General features: G+C 45.7%; 1 protein-coding gene across 7 annotated transcripts in view; it reads left to right on the forward strand.

Annotated features, from left to right (window-relative positions):
• Positions 1-24,018, forward strand: part of LATS2 (large tumor suppressor kinase 2) — a 46,530-nt gene that overhangs the window by 962 nt on the left and 21,550 nt on the right. For 4 of the 7 annotated variants that reach the window (XM_040544019.1, XM_040544018.1, XM_040544022.1 and 1 more), the window contains exon 2: positions 3,545-4,123. In XM_040544019.1, the coding sequence (XP_040399953.1) occupies positions 3,785-4,123 (339 nt within the window). In that variant the 5' untranslated portion in view covers positions 3,545-3,784. The remainder of the gene's footprint in view (positions 1-3,544; positions 4,124-24,018) is intronic. The other 3 variants (XM_040544021.1, XM_040544024.1, XM_040544020.1) reach the window with 1 other exon arrangement.

The raw sequence follows: 24,018 nt of genomic DNA on the forward strand, positions 1-24,018 counted from the left end.
TGGTTTTGGGGAAGGTCCTCATTTCGGTGCTCCTTGCTGCTTACAGCATGCCTTTGCTTGTAAAGGGGAGCATGGTTTGTATTGTGGTGAAATTCCTGAACCCCCTTCCCTGGATCTGCCTCAGACCTTTGCTGCTAAGTGGCCAGCGTGTGTTTCCACGAATTCACAAGCAAAAAAAAACAGTGCTATACCAGTAAATTGAGTGGGAGATAGCAGTTGTGTCAGTTTCTTAAAATTTTACTCCTTACTTCAGCAGACATCCCTAGTTCCTCACTGCGGTGCCTGCAGAGTTACACACTCAGAAGCAGCTCACCAGCTCAGGCTTCGGGACGTTGCTCTTGAAACAGATCTGAGCTGTAGTTTCTTGCCAGTGTCCCAGCCCTGCCGAGCCACCAGCATATGCAGCCTGTTGGTGAGACTGCTTAGTGCTGCTGAGAGCACAGACCTCAGCATATAAATTCAGTGTGGTTGCTGCGAGAGCAGCTATTGGTATTTCTCAAATGAGGGGGAAAAAAGATGACAGTTATTTAAAAATTGTTCTGCTGTGATGTAATTAAAGCGATGCTAGTCTTATTTGTAATATTCTATCTTCAGAGTAACGGACAAGCTTCTAATGAGCACAGGATATATAACATTTTGAATAGAAAACACCTTAGGAGTATCTAGTCAGAATGAATTGAAGCTCAAAACTAATTCTGAAAAATATTTCTGGTGATGGCAAGAAGGCTACTGATATATACATGCTGTCGGCAAGGTGAGTTTTAGAAGGATTTGGAGTTAGCCAAATGCAGATGAACAGTCAAATACTTACACGCTCTGCTTCTTTTAAAACATACAGCCCTTTTATTCACAGGAAGATTTTAAAAAGCAGGCATCTTGTCTTTCTTTGTAAATCATCTGTAAAACTTAATGTTCTGTTTTTTTGGCTTATCTTCCGTATCTAGTTTTACGTTTTTTTAAAGAAACACAAAAACTTCTGCAAGATATAAAGTGTGCTTACAGTTAGCTCCAGTACTTGCTGCTGTTCTCATTCATGCTGTCTAAACAATCAACATTTCTTTCTGGTTTAGCAGTATTGTGAACGTAAGCTGAAGAAGCTGCCAGCTGGCTTGACCTAGCATTATTAGACTCGAGCCTAGGCTAAAGGTCACAGAAGTTCTTTTTGTGAAGCATGTGTGTAAGTGGGAAAGCAGTCCTTTATGGGAAAAGGGTGGGGGGGTCGCGAGCTCTTTCCACACATCCCAGGCCTGAGGATTGGCACGGGGTCTGAAAAGAGGAAGAACAACCCGGATTTCTAAACCCAGCCATATGGTGCCTGCTGCTGTCAGAAGAGGAAGGGCAGTCATAGACCAGTTAATTGCTCTGTATCTTTTAAGTACTAGGTAGTTATGATGTAGTCCTAAAAGGCTGCAATACCATCCTTTTATTTATTTTTTTTAACACATTACTAAGGCTGTGTACTGTCTGTTGCTGAACTCTTAAGTAGACAAAATTCTGTCATTGTGATCCTTCATTTGGTTTTATCTTCACTGACAATAGTGAAAACTTGATCTCTTCTTGACTAATAGCTGATTTGTTTTAAAAATATCAAAATATAAATGTGACAAAGCTGTTCTTTCTTTAAAACAGGTCACAAGCCCTGTCCAATGTGGATGTTTGTCACTTCCAGACCTGTATGAGAGTTAGGGTTGCAGGCAATCCTTAGTGCTCAAGATCTTTAGTACGTGACAAGTAACCTCTAGACAGCTCGGCGTTTCGGCGTTAGCAAGAAGTTGACATGGGTGTTCCCATGTGTGTGCCCTTCCTCGTGTGTTCTCTGGCAGTTTGATCCTTCAGCTTTCAGTGTAGACCTCTGCCACTGTCAGCTAAGATGTGGTCCTGGACAGGGCTGATGTTAGGCTGTATGGAAACTTCCCAGTAGAGCTGTGCATGGCATACGCAGTTAGGACCGTAACGTGGACAATATCTAAAGTGATTAGACTGGGGGCCTGTGTTTCAAAGTGGTGAGCTACCATAAAGGAGTCCGGGGGCTGGCCTCGCTGTTGCTTTTCCTTTTTTCAGTGCTTGGTTTTAGAGGAAAGCTTGACCCCATCTCGGCAGACCCAGTGCTAGTGAGTAAGTGATGATGGGCTTCAGCGGTGAATGTGTCCAGACCCTCCGCCTTCACTGTTTGCTTGTCTGTGAGAAGTGGTGGTAAAAGTATGGAAACGGGCGTTTTGTTGGGAATGCTGTAGCTAGCACAGGAATGGTTGCTGCAATCAATTGAGTTTAATTGTCAGTGTGTAAAAATAGCGGAAAATACTTTCTGAAGAAGCTCTTAGTGCAAAAATGCAGTGATCAGAAGTGAAGCCCCCTTCTCAAAGTGGGGGGAAGGGAACAGCAGGGGAGAGTTGTCATCTTCTGAGTGACCAGTAACATCCAGAGTTTTACCCTCTTCCGTGTCTGAGGTTTCAAAACACCTGAACAGAATTCCAGTCTTCTCAACAAAGCAGCTTGAGCAGCAGCGTAGAGTCCCTTTGCAAGTGCTCTCAGCAGCAGAAGTGAACTTCTGGAAGCAGCATCAGTAGCACGTGACACTTCTGATGAACAATCTCCTTAATCCTCTTCTGAAATGCATCCTTGGTACCTATGCCACTGTGTGAGGATGCCACAAAGACTCAGGAAACAAAGGATTCTTTCTGTATCTTCGTGCTTCTTAGGGATATCACACGCTACGCAGTAGCTCAGCTCTGCTGTGTGGTTGTGTAGCTGTCCTCTGCCGCACATCAGAAGAGATGCGTGCAGCTGTATCTCAGCCTTGCCTTTTGTCTGTTTTAATCTTAACTGAACTGGCTCTGCCGTTCTTGCTGTTACTGAAGAGCTCCTTCTGCCTGTCTTCCCTTTCTTCCCTATTAGGCACAGCTAAGGGAAATATCAGTCATGCCCCCCGCCCCCTTTTTCTCCCCTCCTTCCAGTTTTGGAGAGAATTCTTACCTTCAAACTTCTCTAAGATATTCATGTGGAGTGGCAAAATATCTTGTCTTTCTGTTACTCACTTTGTTATTGAAATCCTAGAAGTTGCTATGGTTAGAGTCATCAATATTTCCATTATAAATCTTTTTCATAAACGTCTGAAACTGAGCTCAGCTAGTGTAAAACAAACAAAATCTGAAGTGTGGGGGGGAAATGTTTCATGAGCATACTCTTCCCTAATTATGAAATCAGATAGGCTTGTCCAGGACTTGGTTATGCAATTGGGTGGGAATCTTGCCATAGTTAGGTAGTGCATGAAATTCCTAAACTTTGTAGTTTTTGAGGTTTTTATTTTCATTTATTTTCAAAATAGAACTTTAAAGACAAATGCTTCTTTGATTATGTTGAGAAAGCCTTTTGAAATCCTATTCTTGAAAACAGATAAAGTGGTAATAATTAAAGGGAATCCAGCTGTGACAGCGTAATAGGTTAAACTGATTCACTTTCACTTGATTAATTTTCATGCTGTCCCTTCAGAGGCGTTTACAATATCAACTTAATTGCATGTACTTTCTATTTTCTTTTGTTTCAGACACTGTCAGTCTGCAAAATGATGATTCCAAGGATTTTCGTTTTCTGTAGGAAACGTGAAGATCGTGAGCTGAAGTAAAACGTTGGCAGAGATCTCTTCAGGATTTTGCCATTTTTCTTTTCTCTTTGAAGGATTATGTTTACAAGAAATTGATACCATCAAGCGACACTTTCTAGAACTAAAGTAACTAAATAACTAAGAATAAATCTGTATTTATGCTCAGAGAAAACTGGATTAACAATGAGGCCAAAGACTTTTCCTGCTACGACATACTCTGGAAACAGCAGACAAAGGTTACAAGAGATTCGAGAAGGTTTAAAGCAACCATCCAAATCTTCAGGTCAGGGGCTGCCTATTGGACCGGGCAGCGAAACTTCTCTGGACCCTAAGCTTTTAGTAGGGAAGGATGCTGCGAGGCAGCAGCAGATGAGACAGACACCCAAGTTTGGACCTTACCAGAAAGCTCTACGAGAAATCAGATATTCTTTGCTGCCCTTTGCGAATGAGTCGGGCACTACAGCGGCTGTTGAAGTAAATCGGCAGATGCTCCAGGAGCTGGTGAATGCAGGTTGTGATCAGGTACGTACGAGTTTGGGGAGGGGGGATTGTCGCTCTGGTCAAAACAAGGTTATACTTGGGGCTGAAGAAAGGGTTGTGATGGTGGTTATCAGGTGTGCTGGTTGACGAAACACACTGACGCTTCTGGCAGTCCTGTTGCTGTAAGAGGTGAACTTGCAGCTGAGAGGCATGCCTAACACGGGGGCAAATCCATGTTAAAGACGGCCATGGTGACCTGTGGGATTTCTGTGACTTCTCAACTTGACGCATAAGGCTTAACAGGGTAGCTTGTCTTTTTTCTTTTTTGTCCTCAGTACTGTGACAGGTTCTAGCTACGAGTGTTAGGGTGGGATTTTGTCTAGCACATCTAAACCGCATTCACTGTCAGAAGCAAATGGAAGAAATGACAGAGACACTAAATGGTCTTTGGAGAATCTCCCTTGCTGTTTGCAAGAAGCAGGTGGAACTGGCTGGATGTCTTTTCTTCTCTGCTTCTGTCAGGGGCTGGTAGCCCTGTCTCAGAGAAGAGACTCAACACAGAAATACCTGGTTTTGCCATTCTGGGATGGAGAACGTGTTCCAGCACCAAGTCAGCAACCATTCAACCTGGTGCAGAACACGGGCTTTTGGGGTTGAGCTGCACATACCAGTACTTCCAGTTCTGGTGTTGACTTTCACCTCTGTCCAGGAACAGTTCAGCATTTCTCTTTGGAGAGAGAGTGAGTGTGCTGTTCCTGGTCCAGGTTCTGATTGTTGTAGAAATAACATTTTTCCCCCGTGACTGAATGGCAGTTGTTTGTCAAGCTCAAGTATTTCAGTTCACAGTCCTAGACGTACACTGGAGAGACTTAAACCCAGCGTGCTTTCAGTGGTATTTCCTTGATTTCAAAACTTAACCTTTGTTCATTCATGGCAGCGTCTGACTCTCGTAGGTCATATTCTGAGCCTGTGTAACAAGGCTAACATCAGGCATTATTACAAACAGGCAGCATTTCTTTGGAGCTGTACAGGCGTTGATTAGGGCTGCTTCTGTTCCAGAGTTTATGCTATGGGAGATAATCAGAGCCAGAGTAGATCGCAGATCCAGTGAAAACTGCTGCAGTACACCTAAACACTTCCTGGCCCCATGAAACAAGCCGCTGTGGTGAATAATTCAGCTGGTGGAACCAAGGATTTTCTCTGTCATCTTAAGCATGCCATGAAAGCAGTGTTTTTCAGAACTCTACCCTCTAAATTTCCCTAGCCGTTTGGGATGAGAACACTCCCCGTGCGTATGAGCCAAGGTTAAATGAGCACAGCTGGATTCTGGATTGGAAATGTACATTTGGTAGGTTACACGGACAAATCGTTCACACACAGAACAAGCTTGTTGGACTGAAATCTTGGAAAGCTCGTTGAGCACACTGCAGCGCGGAGACGTCAAGCCAATGTATAAAACAGAGATACCTGAGCACCTGCTAAAATGTCTCGCTATTAAGCGTGGTGTAATGTGCTGTATGTGTAACATTTTTAATATCTTTAGCTGTTTTGTCTTGAATATTGCTAGAATGGTATTAAATGTTACAGAAAACAAGCACAGTTCTGATGTGGAGATTTCTGCAACCTCCTTAAATTTGGTTTTGCATTTTTGCATCTTTCCTCACTGACTGTGATTCTTCCATCCTTGCCTTTAGCTTGCTTCCTTAGCTGTGACTTGTTGCTTGGAAATGGAGTTAGTGGGGCCATCCCTTAGGTGTACTTTGAGTTCGAGCCGAAGCATAAGCAGGATCGTATTTGGCTGGAGTCCAGACAGGGATTCCAAAACTGGAGCCTGGTGGCTAAAAGAGCTCTGTTTCCTCCTGCAGGTCCAGGCCGTGTGAAGCTTGGCGGTCTTGGAGGGCTGTGAATGAATGAATGGAGCTTCTTGAGTTGGTGTGAACGGGGTCTGGCCCTGGGGATGGCGTGGGGTAGGGTGACAGGCTCGATTACTGCCTCTAGATTCTTCCTTTCCTCCTGGTGCCAGAGCTGTTTTGAATTAGCTGCTGAGCTGTTGCAGAGCATGATGTGGAATAAATTCATCAGCCGTCCCAAGCTCCCTCGTCCCTGCTTGTGAACTGAAACTTGTAAATCCCTACTGCGGGGACATCTCCAGTCCAGCAGGCAGCCAACGGGTCTCTGGCTGAACAGAGTAAAATCAACCTCAGGTCCTTTGAGGGTGGTTTTAGTCCCCTCTGGGCCAGCAGGTGCTGTGCCAGGACCCGCTTGTTTGTTGGGTTTCTGGAAGGGTGGAGGGGAGCAGTGGCAAGGAGGGGGGAGTATAAACTATAGGGAATGGGAAAAATATACTTGAATTTGTTACTCTTAGGAGCCCTGCTCACCTAGCATACCTCCAGTTAGCTTTCCAACTACAGTCACTGGGTGTACTGCAAGAGATGCTCTCAGGTAACATGAAGGCAGGGTTTATAGCTCCCCGTTCCGCCCAAGGACTCGGGGTTGTGCCTGTTGGGAGGGGAAGGTGCAGAGGGAGAAAGGATTAAGATCAATTTGAAATTGGCTTAATTAAAGAAAAAGGAAACATCATAATGTTTTACTACTTTCCTCGCTCTATATGAAAGACTCACGCAGACAGGAAATCGGTTACGGGCTGGCTGGTAAACTTAACAAGGGTATAAAATGCAGGGTAATTCACAAAGTAAATACAGAACTCTTGTGTCTTTCACTTAGAGTCATCAGAGATGTTACACGTGCAGACAGACTTCTAAACTGATCAGGGAGTCACAAGTGTCCTTTTTAAATGGCCCGGGTGCCTTCACAAAGCCTTGTTTTCAGCCTTTGTGTAGCTTGTGACTTTGTGGTGACATCTGGCCCCGAAGACTTAACAGGGACTTGGCTGTTGACCTGAAAGGATCCTGGATAGCACCCTTTCTTTTTTAATTACAAAGACACAAAATCGCACAAGTAATTAGTCATAGTTGTTCTCAAATGGAGCAACTTGCCCGTTCTTTGCTGAAGTCATCTTTTCAACAGTAATTATTTAGCGAGTTTCAATCAAAAATAATTAGCGCGGCATAAATTGTTTTGAAACTCGTCGAACATGACTGCAAAAGGCCCGACCTTATTTGTTGCAAAAGCTGGAAGCCAAAAGCACTGCTGATGCGCTGTTCTTTAGTAAATATAACTCCTTGGCCTCGATGGCCTGACAAGGAGGCAGCGGGGCGCGGGGCGTCTGTCCTGCGGGCTGCAGAACCGCTGCGATCACCTGGGGCAGCTGGATGGTGCGTGGGGCGTGGTGGTAACTGCAGCTGCTGCTGGGCGCTGGGTTTTCCTGATGAATAGATGCAATTGAGTGTGTGATCCGCGGCATTCCACCAACCTGAATGGGCTGCACTGTACTTACTGTACTTCCTCCGAGCACAAACAGCCGCCGACATTGGGATTTCGTGTGGGCTGCAGCAGTCCTAGATGAACTGAGGCACGTTATACACTTCTTTTCCTCAAGCAAACCCTTTCTCTGAGCGGTGGTGGGCTTTCTGAATGAAGATCTCCAGGCAGCTATTTTTAACAAACAAGGACGTTTTAGGATTTTCTTATAGGCTGCATATCTCCAGTAACGTGCAGCATGCACTACACCCTGAACGACAGTGAGAATGTGAGGCATGGAAGTCCTCATGCTCCACTTTTTCTAGAGGCTTTTTGAAATAACTCTGTAATAAAACATGTACCCCCCACCTGTGCCAGTATCAGCACATTCCTAAGGGGAAGCTCTGTCCTCTGGGCACTAATTACAGGGTCTTTCAAGGAACTGGAATGGTGTTTGTGGCTACTGTAATATATAAGAATATCAAGCTGACCATCTTGTTGTCTGTGTTACATTAAGTTCTTGGAACTCAGCTTGTAGAAGTATGTGGGTTTTTTTTCTTCTCGCATTCCAGGATTCTTTTGGTCTCCTTATCAGGGATTGCATCCTTCTTGTTTAACCCATTTGGCAAGGATTCCACCTGGCTTTGTGAACTGCACTTGACTTGGGGAAACTTTTGGGATGGGGAATGCAACATTTATCTCCATTAGAACAAATATTTGTGCTCCTTTAAGTGAGGGAAATTCTGTTGCAAACGAAGCTCCAGCAGAAAGCACTCCTGTTACGCACTTGGAATTGGTGTTCTGGTTTCTCTTTTCTATATGGGGTTTTATGTCCTACATATTCTCATATAATCCATGTGGTATCCAGCAGCTTGTTAACAAGTAGTATGACTTGAGTCTTTTTATCCCATCCTTGGAGCAATGAGAGGAAGCAGACGAAGCACCATGTTCTGGTTTTGTACAGTGTTACAGACTGTTCCTGCCTGGAGTTCTGCTTGTAGTAAAGTATCTTGTGCCATATATTTGCTAAAGAGGGCAAGGCTAGGAAATGCAGTCTGCCTTCAAGGTCAGCAAATCTTGTAATAGTCCTGAGCAAATGGGGGGAATTAATTTAATAACATTAGCCTGTCCCATGGCAAAATTGTCTCCTGCTTGGATGAACTTTACCTGTGTTGAGAGCTCTGCTTGCTCAGTTACATACCAGAACCTCCTGGATGAACACCTTGGTCATCTTCTGTGTGTTTTGGGTGAGATTGAGTTGTTAATGAAAAATGACTGAAGAATGAGCTGGTAGAAGATTACCTGGATTATTTTGTGGGGCATGTGTCAAAGGTGGCAACAGAGTCATCTCGAGGTATTTTGCTGGTCAGGAAGGAGTAAGTATTTTTGGGTTATGAGGAAAAAAAGGGCCTCCAAATGAGGGCACTCACTGCTGAATGCAGGGGGAGAATTTTATTTTAGCAGCTGAAGTAGATTTCGTAATTGAGGCCAGTAGTCTCTGGTGTGCTCTTTTACTACCCTCATTCGAAGGTAGGTTGTTCCTTCTGTCTTCTCTCTGCTAGCTGTGTCAAGAGCTCATTTCATAACCTTCTCCTTTAATTTTTCTTCTATTTCTTTTTTTAATTTCTGAGAAGTTGCTGGTATCTTGCAGTATTCTTCCATCAAGGCCTGTAAGGGGATGTGTTTTCCTATCCATTTGCCTGAAGTTGGCCACCTAAGTAATTTCAGCTTTTAGCTGCTTCAGGGAAAAAAAGTGAGTCGTGGCTTTCCAGGGGCTGAAAGCAAGAGGAAGGGATTGCTCTTGAGCTGATACCTGCTGACATTTCTCTCTGTCCTATACCATTTCTCTTGTCTCCAGCCTTCCCGTGCTGCTGTTACTTGATGCTGCTGCCTTACTGAATATACCTAAATCCTCTAAGCGTTACGAGGCAGTTCCTGCAATGTATTTAGGAAAGGTGCTCTGTGGATCTCTTCTGTGCAAGTGTGACTTAGTCCTGCAGAAGGGAAAGAAAGAATTTTGTCTCTCCTCCTGAATTTTCATGGTGGAAGAAGTGTTCTTTAGCAGTAGTAGGTGATTGCTTCTTTTTGCGATGAAATGTAGTTTCTTGGCAGCTGGACGCTAACATGGCACTGAACAAGACTGCAGGAAATTTTAAATTCTACCCTTTATTCTTGTTGGTCTCCTTTCTTCTTTGGCAAACTACACAGAATAAATTGGGACATCCTTGTAGGGCTGTTTGAAATGACAGAACAGGAATCAGATGCCAGATTTCAACTGTAGGTCCATATGAATCCTGAGTTATATTAAACTGAACTAATTCTTCCTGTCAGATAATAATTCTAGAAGCTTGGGGTAAGTAGAACAGTAAAGTTTTGTATCGCTGTAGCAGGGTACAGGGTTAGCTTGTATTTATGGAAATGTAATTGCTAGGAAAAGGGCGAGCAATGAATCTTTTTAATAAAAAAGGAAATGGCTTCATCACTGTCAGTAAAAATTCCACATAAGCATTAAGCTCAGTCTCTGAATAGAAAAGCCCTTGTGGCCAAAAGTAAAGGTTGCCATTAGTGTAACAGGAAGCTGCTATCACAATAGTATTAGGGTGTAACTGTTCCTTTCACAGGTTTTGTCACTCTCAGCCGAAATCTCTGCTGTCGTTTTCAGTGTCTGAGAGTAACCAGTGTGATTTTTATTCCGAGCCTGAAAAATAGCATCTCTGCACATGTGTTTTTAAAAATAAAAATGGAAAGAAGCTTTTAAACTTGGAGAGGGATGGCAGTAGGAAGGCCTAATGCAAAGGCCTTTGCACGCTGCAGTCCTCCTTAGAGGTAATCTAAGGGGTTCATTATGGAAACTCATTTAATTCTAGCTCCCTCAACTAAATTATTTTTTTGATAGCTGCTAAACTAAATAAGTTTATTTTAAAGCTGCAAATTGAATATCAGTGGAAAGCAAATAAGTCTCTGGCTGCTTCTCATGTGGTACACAGGTATATGCCAGTAGCATGGAGTATTTTTCTAAAGCATGGCTGAATATACATAGAGCAACTTAAAATTGCAATTCTTCTCCTCGCCCTGTTCCCCCCTCCCTTTTTTTTTTTCTGTATCCACAGGAAAAATATTTTGCAGACACTTTGAAGTTATTTGATCAGCAGAACTGAAACTAGATTAACTCTTAGTTAAAGGGGAAATTTCATCGGTATCCTGTGTAGAAATGGTAATACTGTTGCCATATTCAGTTGCATAAGATAATCTAGTACATTAAAAGGGACTAAACTACTTTTTTCCTGTATTTTGTTTATAAAATACAATTACCAGATCTTGGTATGCTTGCCCAAGGGCGGAATGAAGTTACTGTGACTCTACGCTTCCTGAAAACATGGTACGTTACAACTGCATGTCGACTTTCTTGCAATACTCAAGATGCTGGCCGAATTCTTACCAGGGCGCTGCTGGAAGGACAAGCAGTGAGCGGTATGGCCGTACTCAGGAGGCAGGGGCTGAGAATCACACCGCTGCCGCTCTGAAGGTGAGCGAGCTGCGTGGCGCAGCAGCAGCAGGGCTGTTTTGTTGTATTTTTGGTCACGTCACTTTCCAGCAGACCGCAGCTTGGTGGTGCTCCCTTGGGCACGGAGCTCAGTTCCTGCTGAGTGACTGGCGTGGTGGTGAGCTCGGTGCCCTGCCTGCCTCTTCTCCACCCCATAACCCTCCGTAAATCCGGCTGCAGCCCAGATACCCCTTGTTCCTGGGGTGCTGGCTGTCTCTGCGACTTGCAAATGCACATATGCAGTGCTAGCTGAAGTCATAAGGAGAGAGGAAAGGGACCTTCAAGCTGTGCTTACTTGGTGATGGCAGCTGCCGTTTTTCTTACTTATTGGGTACGCCCATTAGGTATGCTTTCTACACATCAGCTGCTGGCCACCAAAATACTGATGCTGCTGGAATATTTTGACTTCCCGTTACTTGGCAGCTGAGGTGCCTTCCCTGATAGACCTTGCCTCTGCTGAGGTGGTTCTGTTGACAATGAAATGGTGGAGTCACCGTCCCTGGGGGTGTTCAAGGAAAGGTTGGACGTGGTCCTTAGGGGTGTGGTTTAGTGGGTGATGGTGATAGGGGGATGGTTGGACCAGATGATCTTGGAGGGCTTTTCCAACCTTAATGATTCTGTGGTCTTGATGGGGTCACCCAGCTACGGTTGCAGTGCAGCAAAATTGATTTTGTTCCGATGATATTGTCCTGCCATCCAGATTGTCACTGGCAGGTTATCAGAAACTGTTGTCATATACAAGTTGGTATGCAGAAATCAGATTTCACCCAAGAGATGCATGTGTTTGTATATGTATTATGACAACTGCAGTGTCTGCATGGTACCAGCTGTTAACAAAGAACTTAATCCGTAGGATTTGTCACTGCTCTGAATGTTTCTTTTTCAGTCTGATTAAATAAGATACTGATGTTTGAGGCTGTGTGCTGCTTCCCTGCAGCGCAAGAGATGGACTGTCCCTGGTTAGAAACTTGTACTCTTCGTTTTAACTGAATCCAAGCAATTAAAAATAGTTCCCCAGGAGGGAAAGGAAGGAGAGAACAGGAGAGGATATGAAAATAGTTTTTACTAAATTATTTGTAGGTCAGTTATGTTTCAGAAGGCTGAAGCCGAAGAGCACTGCCTACCAGTAACTTTGAGTCAGGTAACAGCTGTGGCAGGACAGCCTGTGGAAGTGCTGCCTTGCCTTTAGTTGTTACTGGTCTGTGTATATATGAGATTGTTGCTGCAACAGATCATTCTCTATGCGTTTAGAGAAAAATGAATGCAACATGTGGAAAAACATCAAAATTTAAATGTAGATTGCTTAAATGACTGAGCATCTTGCAACTGTTACCCATATCCTTCGTTCTTTTAATGCATGATTTGTAAATAAGTCATTTCATCAGAAACACGCAAAGATAGTGTATCGCTCCTTACACATATAAAAAGCTAAAAAGAAGGCTACTGGTACTAGGTGACAATATGGTTAAGTTCCTACCCTTCAAATAGATTGACTTTAGGACAAAGAGCAGTGTAAAGTTACTGCTATGGAAGTGTGTATATGGCTAGGTTTGGGTTTTTATCCACTGTTTATGAATTGATGCACATCCGCTGATTTCAGAACAAAAAACTGTAGGTATGGGCTCAGATCATTGTTGCTGCTGCTCTGCAGCTTCCTTCTCTTGGTTTTGTTCTTCCACTGTATGAAATGCTAAATATCTTCAAGGCTGGTCAATTCTGTACCTTCCTCTACCGGTTGTTCTGCTGTGTTGTTTTTGCTCGACTGGTTTGAATAGCTAATATTCAAGACCTCCCTCATGATCTTCTCCATATGCCTCTGGATACCCCAAATTAGTTACACTTTTATACTTGTGAAGTATTAGGAATGAACTCTTCTCTAGAAGAAGACTTTAAACTTTTGTAAGATTTAATGTGACATCTTAAACAGTTGGAGATGCAACTGGACTGTGACAGTACGTCCCACATCTTCGTTTCTGCATCTTCTCTTCCATTTGGTGTCATAGCCTATGCTTAAACTAGACACAGTTACTCCAATCATTCTCTGTTCCTGCCAGATGTCAGCCTAATAATGGTGTGTAATCTCATCAATTAATGTGGCTGGAACTTTGGGCGTACTAATACAGGCAGGGTATCTTGGTTTACTAAAACAAGTCTTTGTCGCAGTTAATAAACTTGAGTGACGACCAGTCCAGTCTGTACTGAGCTGTTTTTATCCTGGCGCCACGTAGCTACTAAATAATGTGTATTCCACCTGGCTGAAGCCTGTTTTGGGGTTGTCCAGATCATTTTCTTCACAGTGCCTTCAGATGATCCCCTGACTGCCTGTGTGATGCTCGCTGTCCAGAAGCAGGAGCGACCAGCTGCCTGGGTGCTGGAGCAGGGCTGAATTCTTTTCTTTCAAGTGCTCCAGCCATTGCTACACTGGAAACTCATTTCTGTCTCCTTTCTGGGGTCGTTCCTGCACCTCGACAGGCCCTCCCATTCAGAAGATCACTTTATTATATTCCCTAATGCGAGCAGGAAGTTCAAGTGCTTGCTTGAAGATGTGCTCTGAAGAACCAGTGAAACAAGTCTATGGTGTCGCAGTCATGCACATGGTGGGGAAACGATGATGGTGCCGTGCTCAGCAGCACAGCTCAAAGACCTGCAGCACAGAAGACGTTTATAAGTGGGCAAAAGTCATCAGTTTGTTGCAGAGCATGCGGAGAGCCAGTTCCCCATGCTACAAAAGCAGGACCTCACAGGGGAATGCCAACAAACTCAAAAGCAAGCCACAAGAATTCCCTTTTGCATTGGTTTCCACCCCCCTCCACCCCCATCTCTGTTTATTGAGAAGGGAACCTTCAGGGTTTTGAGCCACATGAAAGCAGCCTAGAAAAAGTATTTCTCAGTGCTGCTTTGGTGCTGTAAAGCCTTCTGTAACCCATCGGTTCCACTTTTCCAGGAACTTCCATGCAGCATGTCAGCGTTAGGAGCAGCCGGAGGTTGAGAACCTGCTGTTGCAGGTCCCGTTCTGTATTTGCAGGTGCTCAGGGTCACTGTCACTGTGTCACTGTCACCTCCTGGGCCTGGACCACCTCCTTCAGGAGGAGAAGAACACTCGGAGCCGCAGCACACAGGCTGTGCACAGCTCTGGTGCCGGAGGTAGCGCTGCCTTCTGGATTCCTGGGAAGGTCAGAACGTCCTGCTGCCTGCTCAGCATCTCCAGGAGTGCTATTTTGGGCAATTAGCAGCCCTTCGTGCTTTACAGAAACTGAAGAATACCATTAAGGGACATTTTTTTTTCCATCCCCTCATGGAGGGGAGCGGCTGTGCCCCCGAGCAGGCTGCTGCTTGCTGAGTGTGAACTCGGTTGTCCCCTGCCTGCCTGGGCCAAACAGCTACAGCTGGAGCATTAGCACTGTGTCGAGGGGAGGCCAGTTACGTTGCTTCCAGCTGGGCATAAAATTTCATTCTTTTCCTCTGTCCTCCAGCCTTGGAACAGGACCATGGCTCACCACGAGACAAAACCCCGAGTCAGCCTGCCAAGGTGCCACCAGCCTTCCTCGTACACAGGTTCTCGAGGTCGTGAGTTTAGGAGAACCCCTGCCACTAGACCCCAGTTCTGAATTGTTTCTCCACTTTCACATTGGAAGTTCTGTGGTTTCCCAGTCTGGGAAGAGCCTTGGTGGAACTAATTCTTCATCCCTCCTTTTTTTTTTTTTTTTTTCACTTTTTTTTTGACACTAAGAGACCATGGCAGCTAATGGCTAGAGGAGCTCTTACTGCTGAGGAGGAAAGCGATGACTGGCACCAGCGAGGGCAGATGGGAAGCACAGTAAGGACGATGCCCCTGCTAAAAAATAAGAAGCAGGATCTGGCTGGGTGAGCAGCACGATGTTTGGTGCTCATGGGGAGGAGGGCAGTCGGGTCACAGGGCTGCTAGCACCAGGCTCAGCCATCCGTAGCAAACTGGTTTTAACTGAAAGGTTGTTAATCCTGATGAAATGCCTACCTGCCTTGAAAATTGGATGCAGTTCTTAAGGGTGAAAATCCTGATTGTGCCCACTGAGGTCCTCCTTTGGTTTCTCAGCACCCAAGCTGTCTGCACGGCCGAAGCTGCTGTGTGTTTGGCATGGAGGGACCAGCAGCCTGAGCCAGGGAGAGGCAGAGGCGCCTTCCCCTACCTTCCCGGCCCGTTGGGTTTAAAGGCTCCGGGTTGCTCCCTATTTCCCTCTGTTTGGTGGTTTTTTGTGCGCTCGCTGTCTAAAGTCAGGCTTAACCACTCATCCTGCCCACGTGCTCAGCTCTCAAGGCTTAATTGCTTTCTGTAATTGCGGGTAACTCCCTCCTCTATTCCAAACATCTCACTCCCGTGCTTGTTGCAGTGGCTGTTCTCGCTTTGGGGAAAATAAAGGATTTGCTTTTCATGTAAAAATAGCCTTATTATTTCCATGCGCAAGTAGCAATTGGGGCAGGCGTGTTTCCAGCTCCGCGTGGAGATGGGGCTGGAGAGCGAAACCCTCTGTTCCAAAAATGGGCTGGAACCAGCGGCAGATCTGGATGTGCTGAGCAAACCAAACTGGCTTGGAGAGAAGTGGGATCCCTTTTTTGGGTGCAATCCGCTGGTATTCCTCCACTGGGGAGGGGCATCGAGTACTGACATAATGAACGCCTCACTCTGTTGAGTGCTTAGGTTAATTTCACGTTTGTCTCATAATCATCTTTTTTCAGTAATAGTGAATTTTTTTTTTTTTTAATAAAAGGTTAAAAAGGAAAATTTCTCAGGGCATAGTCTTGAAAACGCAGCTGAGCATCGTGCCTGCAACTGTCGGCGCTCAGAGTATCTGAGAGGAAGGGATGTTTGCAGGAGCAGGCTGTATTATTCCACAAACTTGTGCTTGGTTGGGTACTGAGTAAATAAACAGGCAACGTGCAAATCTTGGATAATGTTGCTCTGTGCTTGTTTAGATAGTCCAGCTGCACTTTGGATTTTGTTCTCGGCGCTAGCTGTCTTCTGAGTCCCTCCTGGCCCGCTGCCATCAATTTCTTGGTTTCTGTGAATGCGATAGAAATCTTTTTCATCTTCGTGTTGCGCTAGTTCATGTTTTTACTTCCTCCAGTTGTATTTTAGAGGTCTGTTTAACGCTTTTAAAAACCATCGAGCTCAAATTTTCCCTTTATCTTCACTAAAGTCACCACAGCAGTCAGAAAAAAAAGCCCAGAAAGGGAATTACAGGCACCATTAAAAATGTTCCTTCGGAGCAGAAAAGCAGATTTAACATGAATTAAAAACTCAGCTCTGTTTCAGAGTTGCAAAAGCTCTTTTATTCACCAGAGAACTGTTAAAGCTAGTCATTTTTGGCATAGTATCGGTCAGAGAAGCGTGACAAAGTGCAGTGGAATGCACCGAGCTGCGATCCAGCTCGTAGTGGTATACGACTGGAGCGTATGGAGCATTGCAGGAAGTGCTGGGGGGGGGGCGGGGAGGCCTTTGCATTTCATCAGCTACTGAGGAGCTGCGTTCTCCTCCCTCAGCCCCCACCTGCAACAACAGAGGGTCCCTCGGATGCTCTGGGACAGAAGACAAAAGGTGAGAAGTCCACACAAGCGGAGTTGTTGCGCCTTGAGCTGGGAAAGCTGGGAAGAGCAATGTGTCAGGGATTGCAGATCAACTGCACCTATCCAGACTGGGGCTGCGTCCCCAGCCCCACCGCGCTGGAAGATTCTTGTGCTCCAGTGCCGTCTTCTTGGAAATCAGTAGTGACATCCCGATTGATTTCCTCGGGCCAGAGCCTTGCTTCTTCCTTGGAGCAGTGAGAGTCCTCCCGTTCCACCAGTACACGCATACCAAGTCTGTTTAACTGGAGTTAGGTTTTGGTACAGATTTTAGCCTTACATGGAAATCTGTTCAAATTATCTGCTATCTGTAGCTCGGATTTCAGATTACACAGCTAATTACCAGCTGTAGCTATGTTTAATAACCAGTTATTTCTCTCTTCTGAAGCATTCTGATATTTTCCTTCTTTAAATTATGATGTTGATACCCACAAGAGTCTTTCAAGCACTTGTAATGATGTATGAGGACGTGACAGTAGCTCTCCTGGCTGGCCAGGATCTTTGCTTTAAGACCTGCACGTTAGAAATTGGGGAAAGTTTGGTGTGGTACTGCTCACGTTACCCACGTAAATGGCTAACAGGAGTTTGCCTTCACCTCGGGTTTCACGTTTGCAACACAGAGAAAATAAAAGGTGATGATTTTTAGTGTGTTTTTGTTGTTCTGCGTGGATATCTCTGCCATTCTACTCAGTACTCTTGAAGTGGAGAGCTTGAGGATGTATTGAGAACGCGGGTAAATGTGTGGAGCAGGAGTAATAGGGAATAAAGTAACAAATAGTGAGTAGGGAAAAAAAAAAAAGCAGCTGGTGGGATGTCCCCCAAGTGCTTTGTTTGTGAAGGAATGCAGAAGTTGGTGGGCAGATGGATCACTTGGATGTGAGCACTGTAACTCTGATTTAAAGCTCCTGTGGCATTTATGGCATAGATCCTACATAAAATGTAGGTGTCAGGTGGTTACAGGAAGGGATGGGGCACGTGTGGAACTAGTGTGACTGTGTTACTGCTTTCTTTGCAGGGCGCTCCTTCACGTGGACTGTTCAACATTTCAGATGTTGCATATTCTGCAGTATAAATCCTGCAAGTTTTAGCTGTAGGAAAAATTGCCTAAATTCAGGTTTCCCCAGGTGTACCTGTATTTGTATGTGCGTGCATATTCCAAGCTCGCTTATCCCTGGCTTCTGCGGTTGGTCTCTGAAGGCGGTGGCAGTTACTGAAAAGCTTGATTCACAATGAACTGTTATCTCGGTGATTTTAAGAGGTGGTGGATGCCTTGAAGAAAAGGAGCAGGCAGTTGCAATGCTAGTTGCGAGAAGTGAGTGCTGACCTTGGAAGGAAAGTGTCGTTTCGGGCGCTGCTGTTCGGGGATCAGAAATCTGTCATCCTGCGCCTCGCAGCGTCAGCCACCGCAGCACACACAGAGGCAGGAGCCCACAGTAAGACACGTGGTGGAAGTGAGGAAAGTGCATTTCTCTGGGGCTGTACAGATCACTCCAGGATTTGGAGCTGACTGCGTTTTGATGTCTGAGTTCACACACACACACCAGAGACCACCTCCCTGTGTCCCTGCTGTGGGTGCTAAGCTTTGGTTGGGACTTGGTGTGCTCCGGGAGTGTGAGTGCAGCTCCTTTCCTTGAACCCGCGGTGCGGGGCGATGCAGCACCTGCTTAGCAGTGCATGGCCGCACACGCACAGGCTGGAAAGCAGCAGGAACACTGCCTCCACCCATCTCTCCTTGGGGAAATTGAGGGATCTGGGACCTGATCACCTAACCAGGTGCAAATCCTTACCTTTGGGAGCTCTGTAGAACAGGTGCATGGAGAACCTTGTTCCTTGTTCTTAAGAACAAGTTCATAAGTTCTTCCTCTTTCTTGAGGAAGAAACGTGGTTACTTGTCTCTAACTCATTTCTTAACATATCCCGTAAGGATCTCTGCAGAAACATAGCTGCCTCTGAACAGCATTCATGCACCTGAGCATGTGCTGCTATAATAATAATGAAGCCTGGAAAACAATCACCGTTTGTCTTCCTATCGCGTGGCGTGGGTTGAGAGCGTTGGAAAACGAGTCTCCTAAGAGTTCGAGCGCAAGATTGAAAGAGGGAGGTGAAGAACATCTGGCCGCTGCCAGGGTTATTGGTAAGCAAAGGTGTCAGCACCAAGCTTCTTGCTGGAAGGAGCTGTTTGTTTGTGGGCTTGAGCCTTCTCAGACTTCAGCTGCAGAGGAAGGATAAGGGGAATCATGTCCTCTGCTCGTCTATTTCTCCATCTCTTTCCTTTCAGTTTAACAGAATCAAATTCAGACCTCTTAGAGTTCAAAATACTGTATTTTCCTAAGAAATAGAGTTGTTATGGAATAGGTCCAATATCTTCTAGAGTCAGTGCTGCAGGGTTTTTATTGGCTTGATACAGTAAGGTTTTTTTCCTTCCTCCTGTGGTTTAAAATTGTCTAACGTGTTGATTTATATCCTGTCGTGTAAGACTGTTTCCCCTTGGCTATATCTTTTTCAGATGATCAAATGTAGTTTTGAGAAATGCCCTGTTGTTGCCTTGAAATATTAGGTGATAACTGCACGGCTAAGAGAGGGATTAGCTTGTTAAACCTAACATGACACCGACACACAAAATACCGCAATTAAGAACTTTCTTAAGGCAACAGAGAAGGGGGAAAAAAAGAAGTCTCATGGTCTGAGGTACCACAAGCTTATCCGTTTGGCTGGTGTGAAGGAAGGAGAGGAGCCCCTGGGCTGGGGCCCCGGCAGAGCTGCCCTCGGGTGCTGCCGGAGCCGCTGCTCTTCTGCTCCATCCTCCCCGGCTGGTTCCCGCGGGCTGTGCTGGCACCGTGTCACAGGGCTGAGCGGGGACTGCTCGGGGAACCAGTCCAGGTTACAAATAACGTTTTGGGTTCGGTGGGAGAGACATGAGCATAACTGGGGGGGAAGGCAGGGGGCTTAGAAGGAGTAGGGAAGCTGCGAGCTGCCTTCCTAGGCTGTCAACCACCGTCAGAAGAGATGGTGAGTGCAGCTCAGCCTGTGCTCACGTGTTCTCCTCTTTCCAGCTGTGCTCCCCAGATGCCTCTGCTTCGTGCTGCCTCTTCTTACTCCTCTCCTTGCCCAGGTTTTACCACTCCAGCTGAGCTGCCGCTTGAGTTAACCCCTGCTCTCTTGGGTCAAAATGAGCTGAGTTAGCTCCAACAGCTGAATTGTAGGGCTCTGCAAACTTGTGGGCTGACAGCGAGGGGGCTGCAGCACGGTCAGGAGAGAGGCAGTGGGTTTTTGCCAACACAGTTGCAGCTGGAAGATAATCTGTGACTCCTAAGTCACCAGTGCTGAGTATGACCCTAGTAGTGCCACGGGCATCTTTCATGCTGCTGTGGTTGATTTCGCTGATAGCCGATGGCAGGTTTGTGAGGAGATAACGTTAAAGGGATGGCTTCGAGGAGGATCTCAGAAGAGGATTTCTTTTCTCACAGCAGGCTAAAATAGACAACAGCCTTTGCATGTAAATGGAGCGGAGCAGGAAAGATGATTCTTCAGTGCTACGTGTGAGTACTATGCCTCTTCATTACTGAGGTGTGCCACTTCACCTGTAGCCAACAGAAATAACATCCAGGTGAACTGAGTAATGGTACTGCTAAGGAAATACAAGACTAAAAGGACAATTTATGAGGGTTGTTGTAGAAACATGGAAAGACAGGGATTTGCACTTGCAGAAGATATTTTGGAATTACGCAGTGAAGAATTAGGCAGTAAAAGTGAAGCCAGATAACGATTCATTTTAGTTGTCCTGTTCAATATTATCTGTTTCCCCCTCTGCTCTCCTGTGTTTAACCAGACTCGGGTGTCTGCTTACGCGGTTCCTCTAGGCCATCAGTGACACTGTTCGTTACCAGCTGGCTTTGTTTGTTGCACTCCGTGGAGCAGAAGCAGCCTTTCCTTTTCTTCCCACTCCTCCTCCGTTTCGGGGACCCTGGCGGGCACTTCTCCCTCCCCCAGCAGCTCTGGAGCCGAGGAAGATGCAGCTGCTCTCTTGGGCGAATTGTTTGCCTCTCCTGGAATCTCGTCCCGGTCAGTTATGTGCTAAGAATGTGAATAATGCTGCTGCGGCTGCTTTACATGTAAAAAGACTGACCTTAAGATATTTTATCCAGCTGGGGTTTTTCTTTTTCTTTTTTTTTTCCCCCCCCCTCTAGCACTGTTAGAGGTGAGTTTTATCTTGTGACTGCAGAAAGCTGCGGTGGCTAGTGGTCAGACAGATCATTTAGCACAAATGGGTGTTTTTGTAGTCTTAAAAATGATTCGTAGTCAGTGGTACTGAGCAATTCTTGCTTTTGGACCTGTAGTTGTGAGTGTGTATTTCAGTTAAGGAAACTATGCAGAGACTTCTGGAAAATGTCTAATGAGATCCTTAGTGCTGTGGGGTTGGAGTATCTTGTAATACAAAGTCAAGTACATTGATTTTAAAATCTTAAAGTTTAAATGCCTTTTCCATATATATATAAATAAGAAATTAAAAAGAGAAATAATTCCAATTAAACAATCCAAGTTGCCAGCAAATTTTAAAACAGTGTTACATGTCAGAATCCCAGCATACTTCTTCCTACTCTTCGAGGAGTGAACGCGCCAAGCTGTCTTGCCTAACACGCATTGTGTGTGTGTGTGTGTGTGCTGAAAAATATTAGGAATCTCCAGATAAAACCCAGATGTTTCTCCAGTCACGTGAGCCGTGCTGCGTTGGACTGTGAGGCTGGGAGACGCAGCCTCCGTTTGCCTCCCAGCAGAGCTGCATTTCTGGGATTATTTCTTCTCTCTCTGAACGTGCGTTACTGCTGGGTGTCAGCTGGGGTCCCACTGTGGTGTAAATCCTGTCTTTATATACGTTTGTCTTGCCTTGGAGAAGAGTTTTTAAACAACACCTGAAAGCTGTAGTGTTTTAAGGCTGAATAAAACTATGTGAAGTTACGAGAAAAGGAGGGCAGAGGGGTATTGCTCTTTAAATGTTAAAATCTTATGAAATATAGGAGAACTTGTAATCCTTAAGCTGGCAGCCCTCAGTAAATCCGACAGAGGCACAAGGATGGGTGCAAAATGCAGTTAGTCGAGGTGGGTATGGAGGAGTGCTGTCGGCAGCACTAACATTTCAGATCCGCAGCACCACGTGAGTTGCTGGGGAGCAGCTGGCTGTGGCAGCGCCAAAAGCTCCTCCAGTCCCTGACACCATTCTCTTCTGTGCTTTGGGGCCTTATTCCTGGACAACAGAGCTCATAACTCATCTCGCTGACTCGGAATACCTACTTTATAAGTCCCTTGTATCCAATTTGACTAAGAAATGGTTTGCAAGCTCTGAATATTTGTAAAAGTCTTTTATATATAATTAACTATGTATGTATCTGTATAGTAGAAGGAAGGAGCGATGAGAACCACTCGTTTTAGTGTCTGTGGCCACTGAAGAGAAATGCTTTGATACACAAACAGCAGCATTGTAAATGTGGTGCCAGATAAATGCATTTTGGGCTAACATGAGCAATGAAATTAGCAAACACATCACTTGCTGCTAATGAAGGGGAATAAGCTGATCATGAAACCTTCACTGAGCTGCTATTCTATCCAGCTTGATTTACTTGCCCTGAGAGGGTAAAAAAAAGAAGGAAAAAAGGGATGTGGGAGCTATCGGGAAGGAGCTGTGGCATCGTTGACAGCTCGGCATGTCAAAAATGGGGCTGGGGGAGCACAGGGATGCCTGCTGCTCTTGCAGAAGATGTGTCTGGTTGATGGTGTAAAATACTAAGGGTACAAAACTGCCCACCTGGGAGAGAGAACCTGGGGGAAAAGAAGTCCAGGAGGCAGCCCTTTTTAAACAGCAGCTGGCCTTTGCACAGCAAGATGCTGCTTTTGCAGGAACTGCCATCTTAATGCATCCTGAGTGACTGTAGCTGTTCTGTGGGGACTGGGCTGCTGCTTGGTGTTTTTATTTAGGACTGCGTGCCCTGAGCCTCGGGGCGCTTCTCAGACCCCCTGAGCACGGAGCAGCAGACACCACTTTTTATTCACAGGACTTTGTGGGACTGTAGTGGAATCGATAAATTCCTGAAGGCAACTTTTAACATTTCCCCCCCGTAACTTGTTTTGGTTCTTTGCTGGGTGCTGCGGTGTTTGTTTATTTCCTCAAATCGGCCTTTAATACCCAGGTTGGTGTTAATGGCAGCACTGCTGGTGGTCATGGGGCCAGGGCCAAAGTAGGTGAGGAGCAGGTAGTGTGGCTGACTTCTGCCCGTTCCCCAGCCCTGACTGCACTGGTGAATGCACTGCACCTCTCCTGCTCTTCTGGTGCTGTAAGTACCTCTCAGTGTACTGGAAAAGCGATAGAAAAATGTTTCCTGTTTTTCTTCTCAAGCTGAATTTTTTCCTTAAATTGACCTTCTGGATCTAGTATTGCTTTCTGGATGTAAATCCAGAGGGAGGTTTCAAATGGCAAAAGAGTATTTGAAGATTCTTGCACCACATGTGTCCTCCTCCTAGTTATAAAAGGCTATACAGCCTGATTTTTTTTAATTTTTATTTTTTTGGTCTGCTAATGGCTTTTGGCAAACCCTGGCAGTCCTCTCAGTGCTGCTGCCGACTGGACTGAGGCCGCTCTCAGCCTCGACTCACCTGCAGCAAACTTTTAGGGGAAAAGGAGGTGGAAGGTGGGGATGGGAGGTGGTGTATTCAAGGCTCTAACAAACTTCATTCAGAGCAGAGAGGGCCGGCAGCGAGCTCTTTGTTGCCTTGGTTTCTCTGCCCCGTACAAAGGATTTGGAGCGGAGTGCTGGATGGGCAGCGCTTGTTCTTCGGGTCCCAGGTGCAAGCCTCAGAGCTGGCCTGGTGTTGGATGTGGTGTCAAAAGGGGGTGACGTGTGGGTGTGTGGTGGCACCTTACTTATCCAGAAGTGTGACCAGGACCCTAGAAGGGGTTTCACATTTCAAGATGCATGATGACGCTTCGTGGTTTGGGACAACTCGTGTGCTTATACTTCAGTTTACTTTCTGATTGCCCTCCGTTTCCTTTCCTTCAGAGGTCAGAAGCTACTCTAGGTTGTCGTGTTACCTTTGCCACCCCAAAAAGCATCGAGGAGTGGTGGCTTGGCGTGGCTCCTGGCAGTGGGAGAAGCTCCGCAGCCTCGCTGGTTGCTGCAGGGCGTGTGTCTGAGGCCTTGCGTGACGGAGCAGCGGTCATCACTGTGAAGGCTGCCGGTCAGGAGGGACAGGAGTGAGCTGGAGCTGGGAGCCTGCTGCAGACCCTGCCGAGAGGGTGGGAAGTTCCCTGTTCCTGCCCCCAAAGTGCTTGGGGAAAGTAAAGTAATGCCTTAGAAAAGGTGCTGTGCACACACGCGTGCACGTATACAATGTGCATGAGGCAAGTACAATTTTCCCTGCCGCTCTATAACATAAACCTGCTGAT

The sequence above is a fragment of the Cygnus olor genome, chromosome 1, assembly GCF_009769625.2.
Source record: "Cygnus olor isolate bCygOlo1 chromosome 1, bCygOlo1.pri.v2, whole genome shotgun sequence".
NCBI classification, from domain to species: Eukaryota; Metazoa; Chordata; class Aves; order Anseriformes; family Anatidae; genus Cygnus; species Cygnus olor.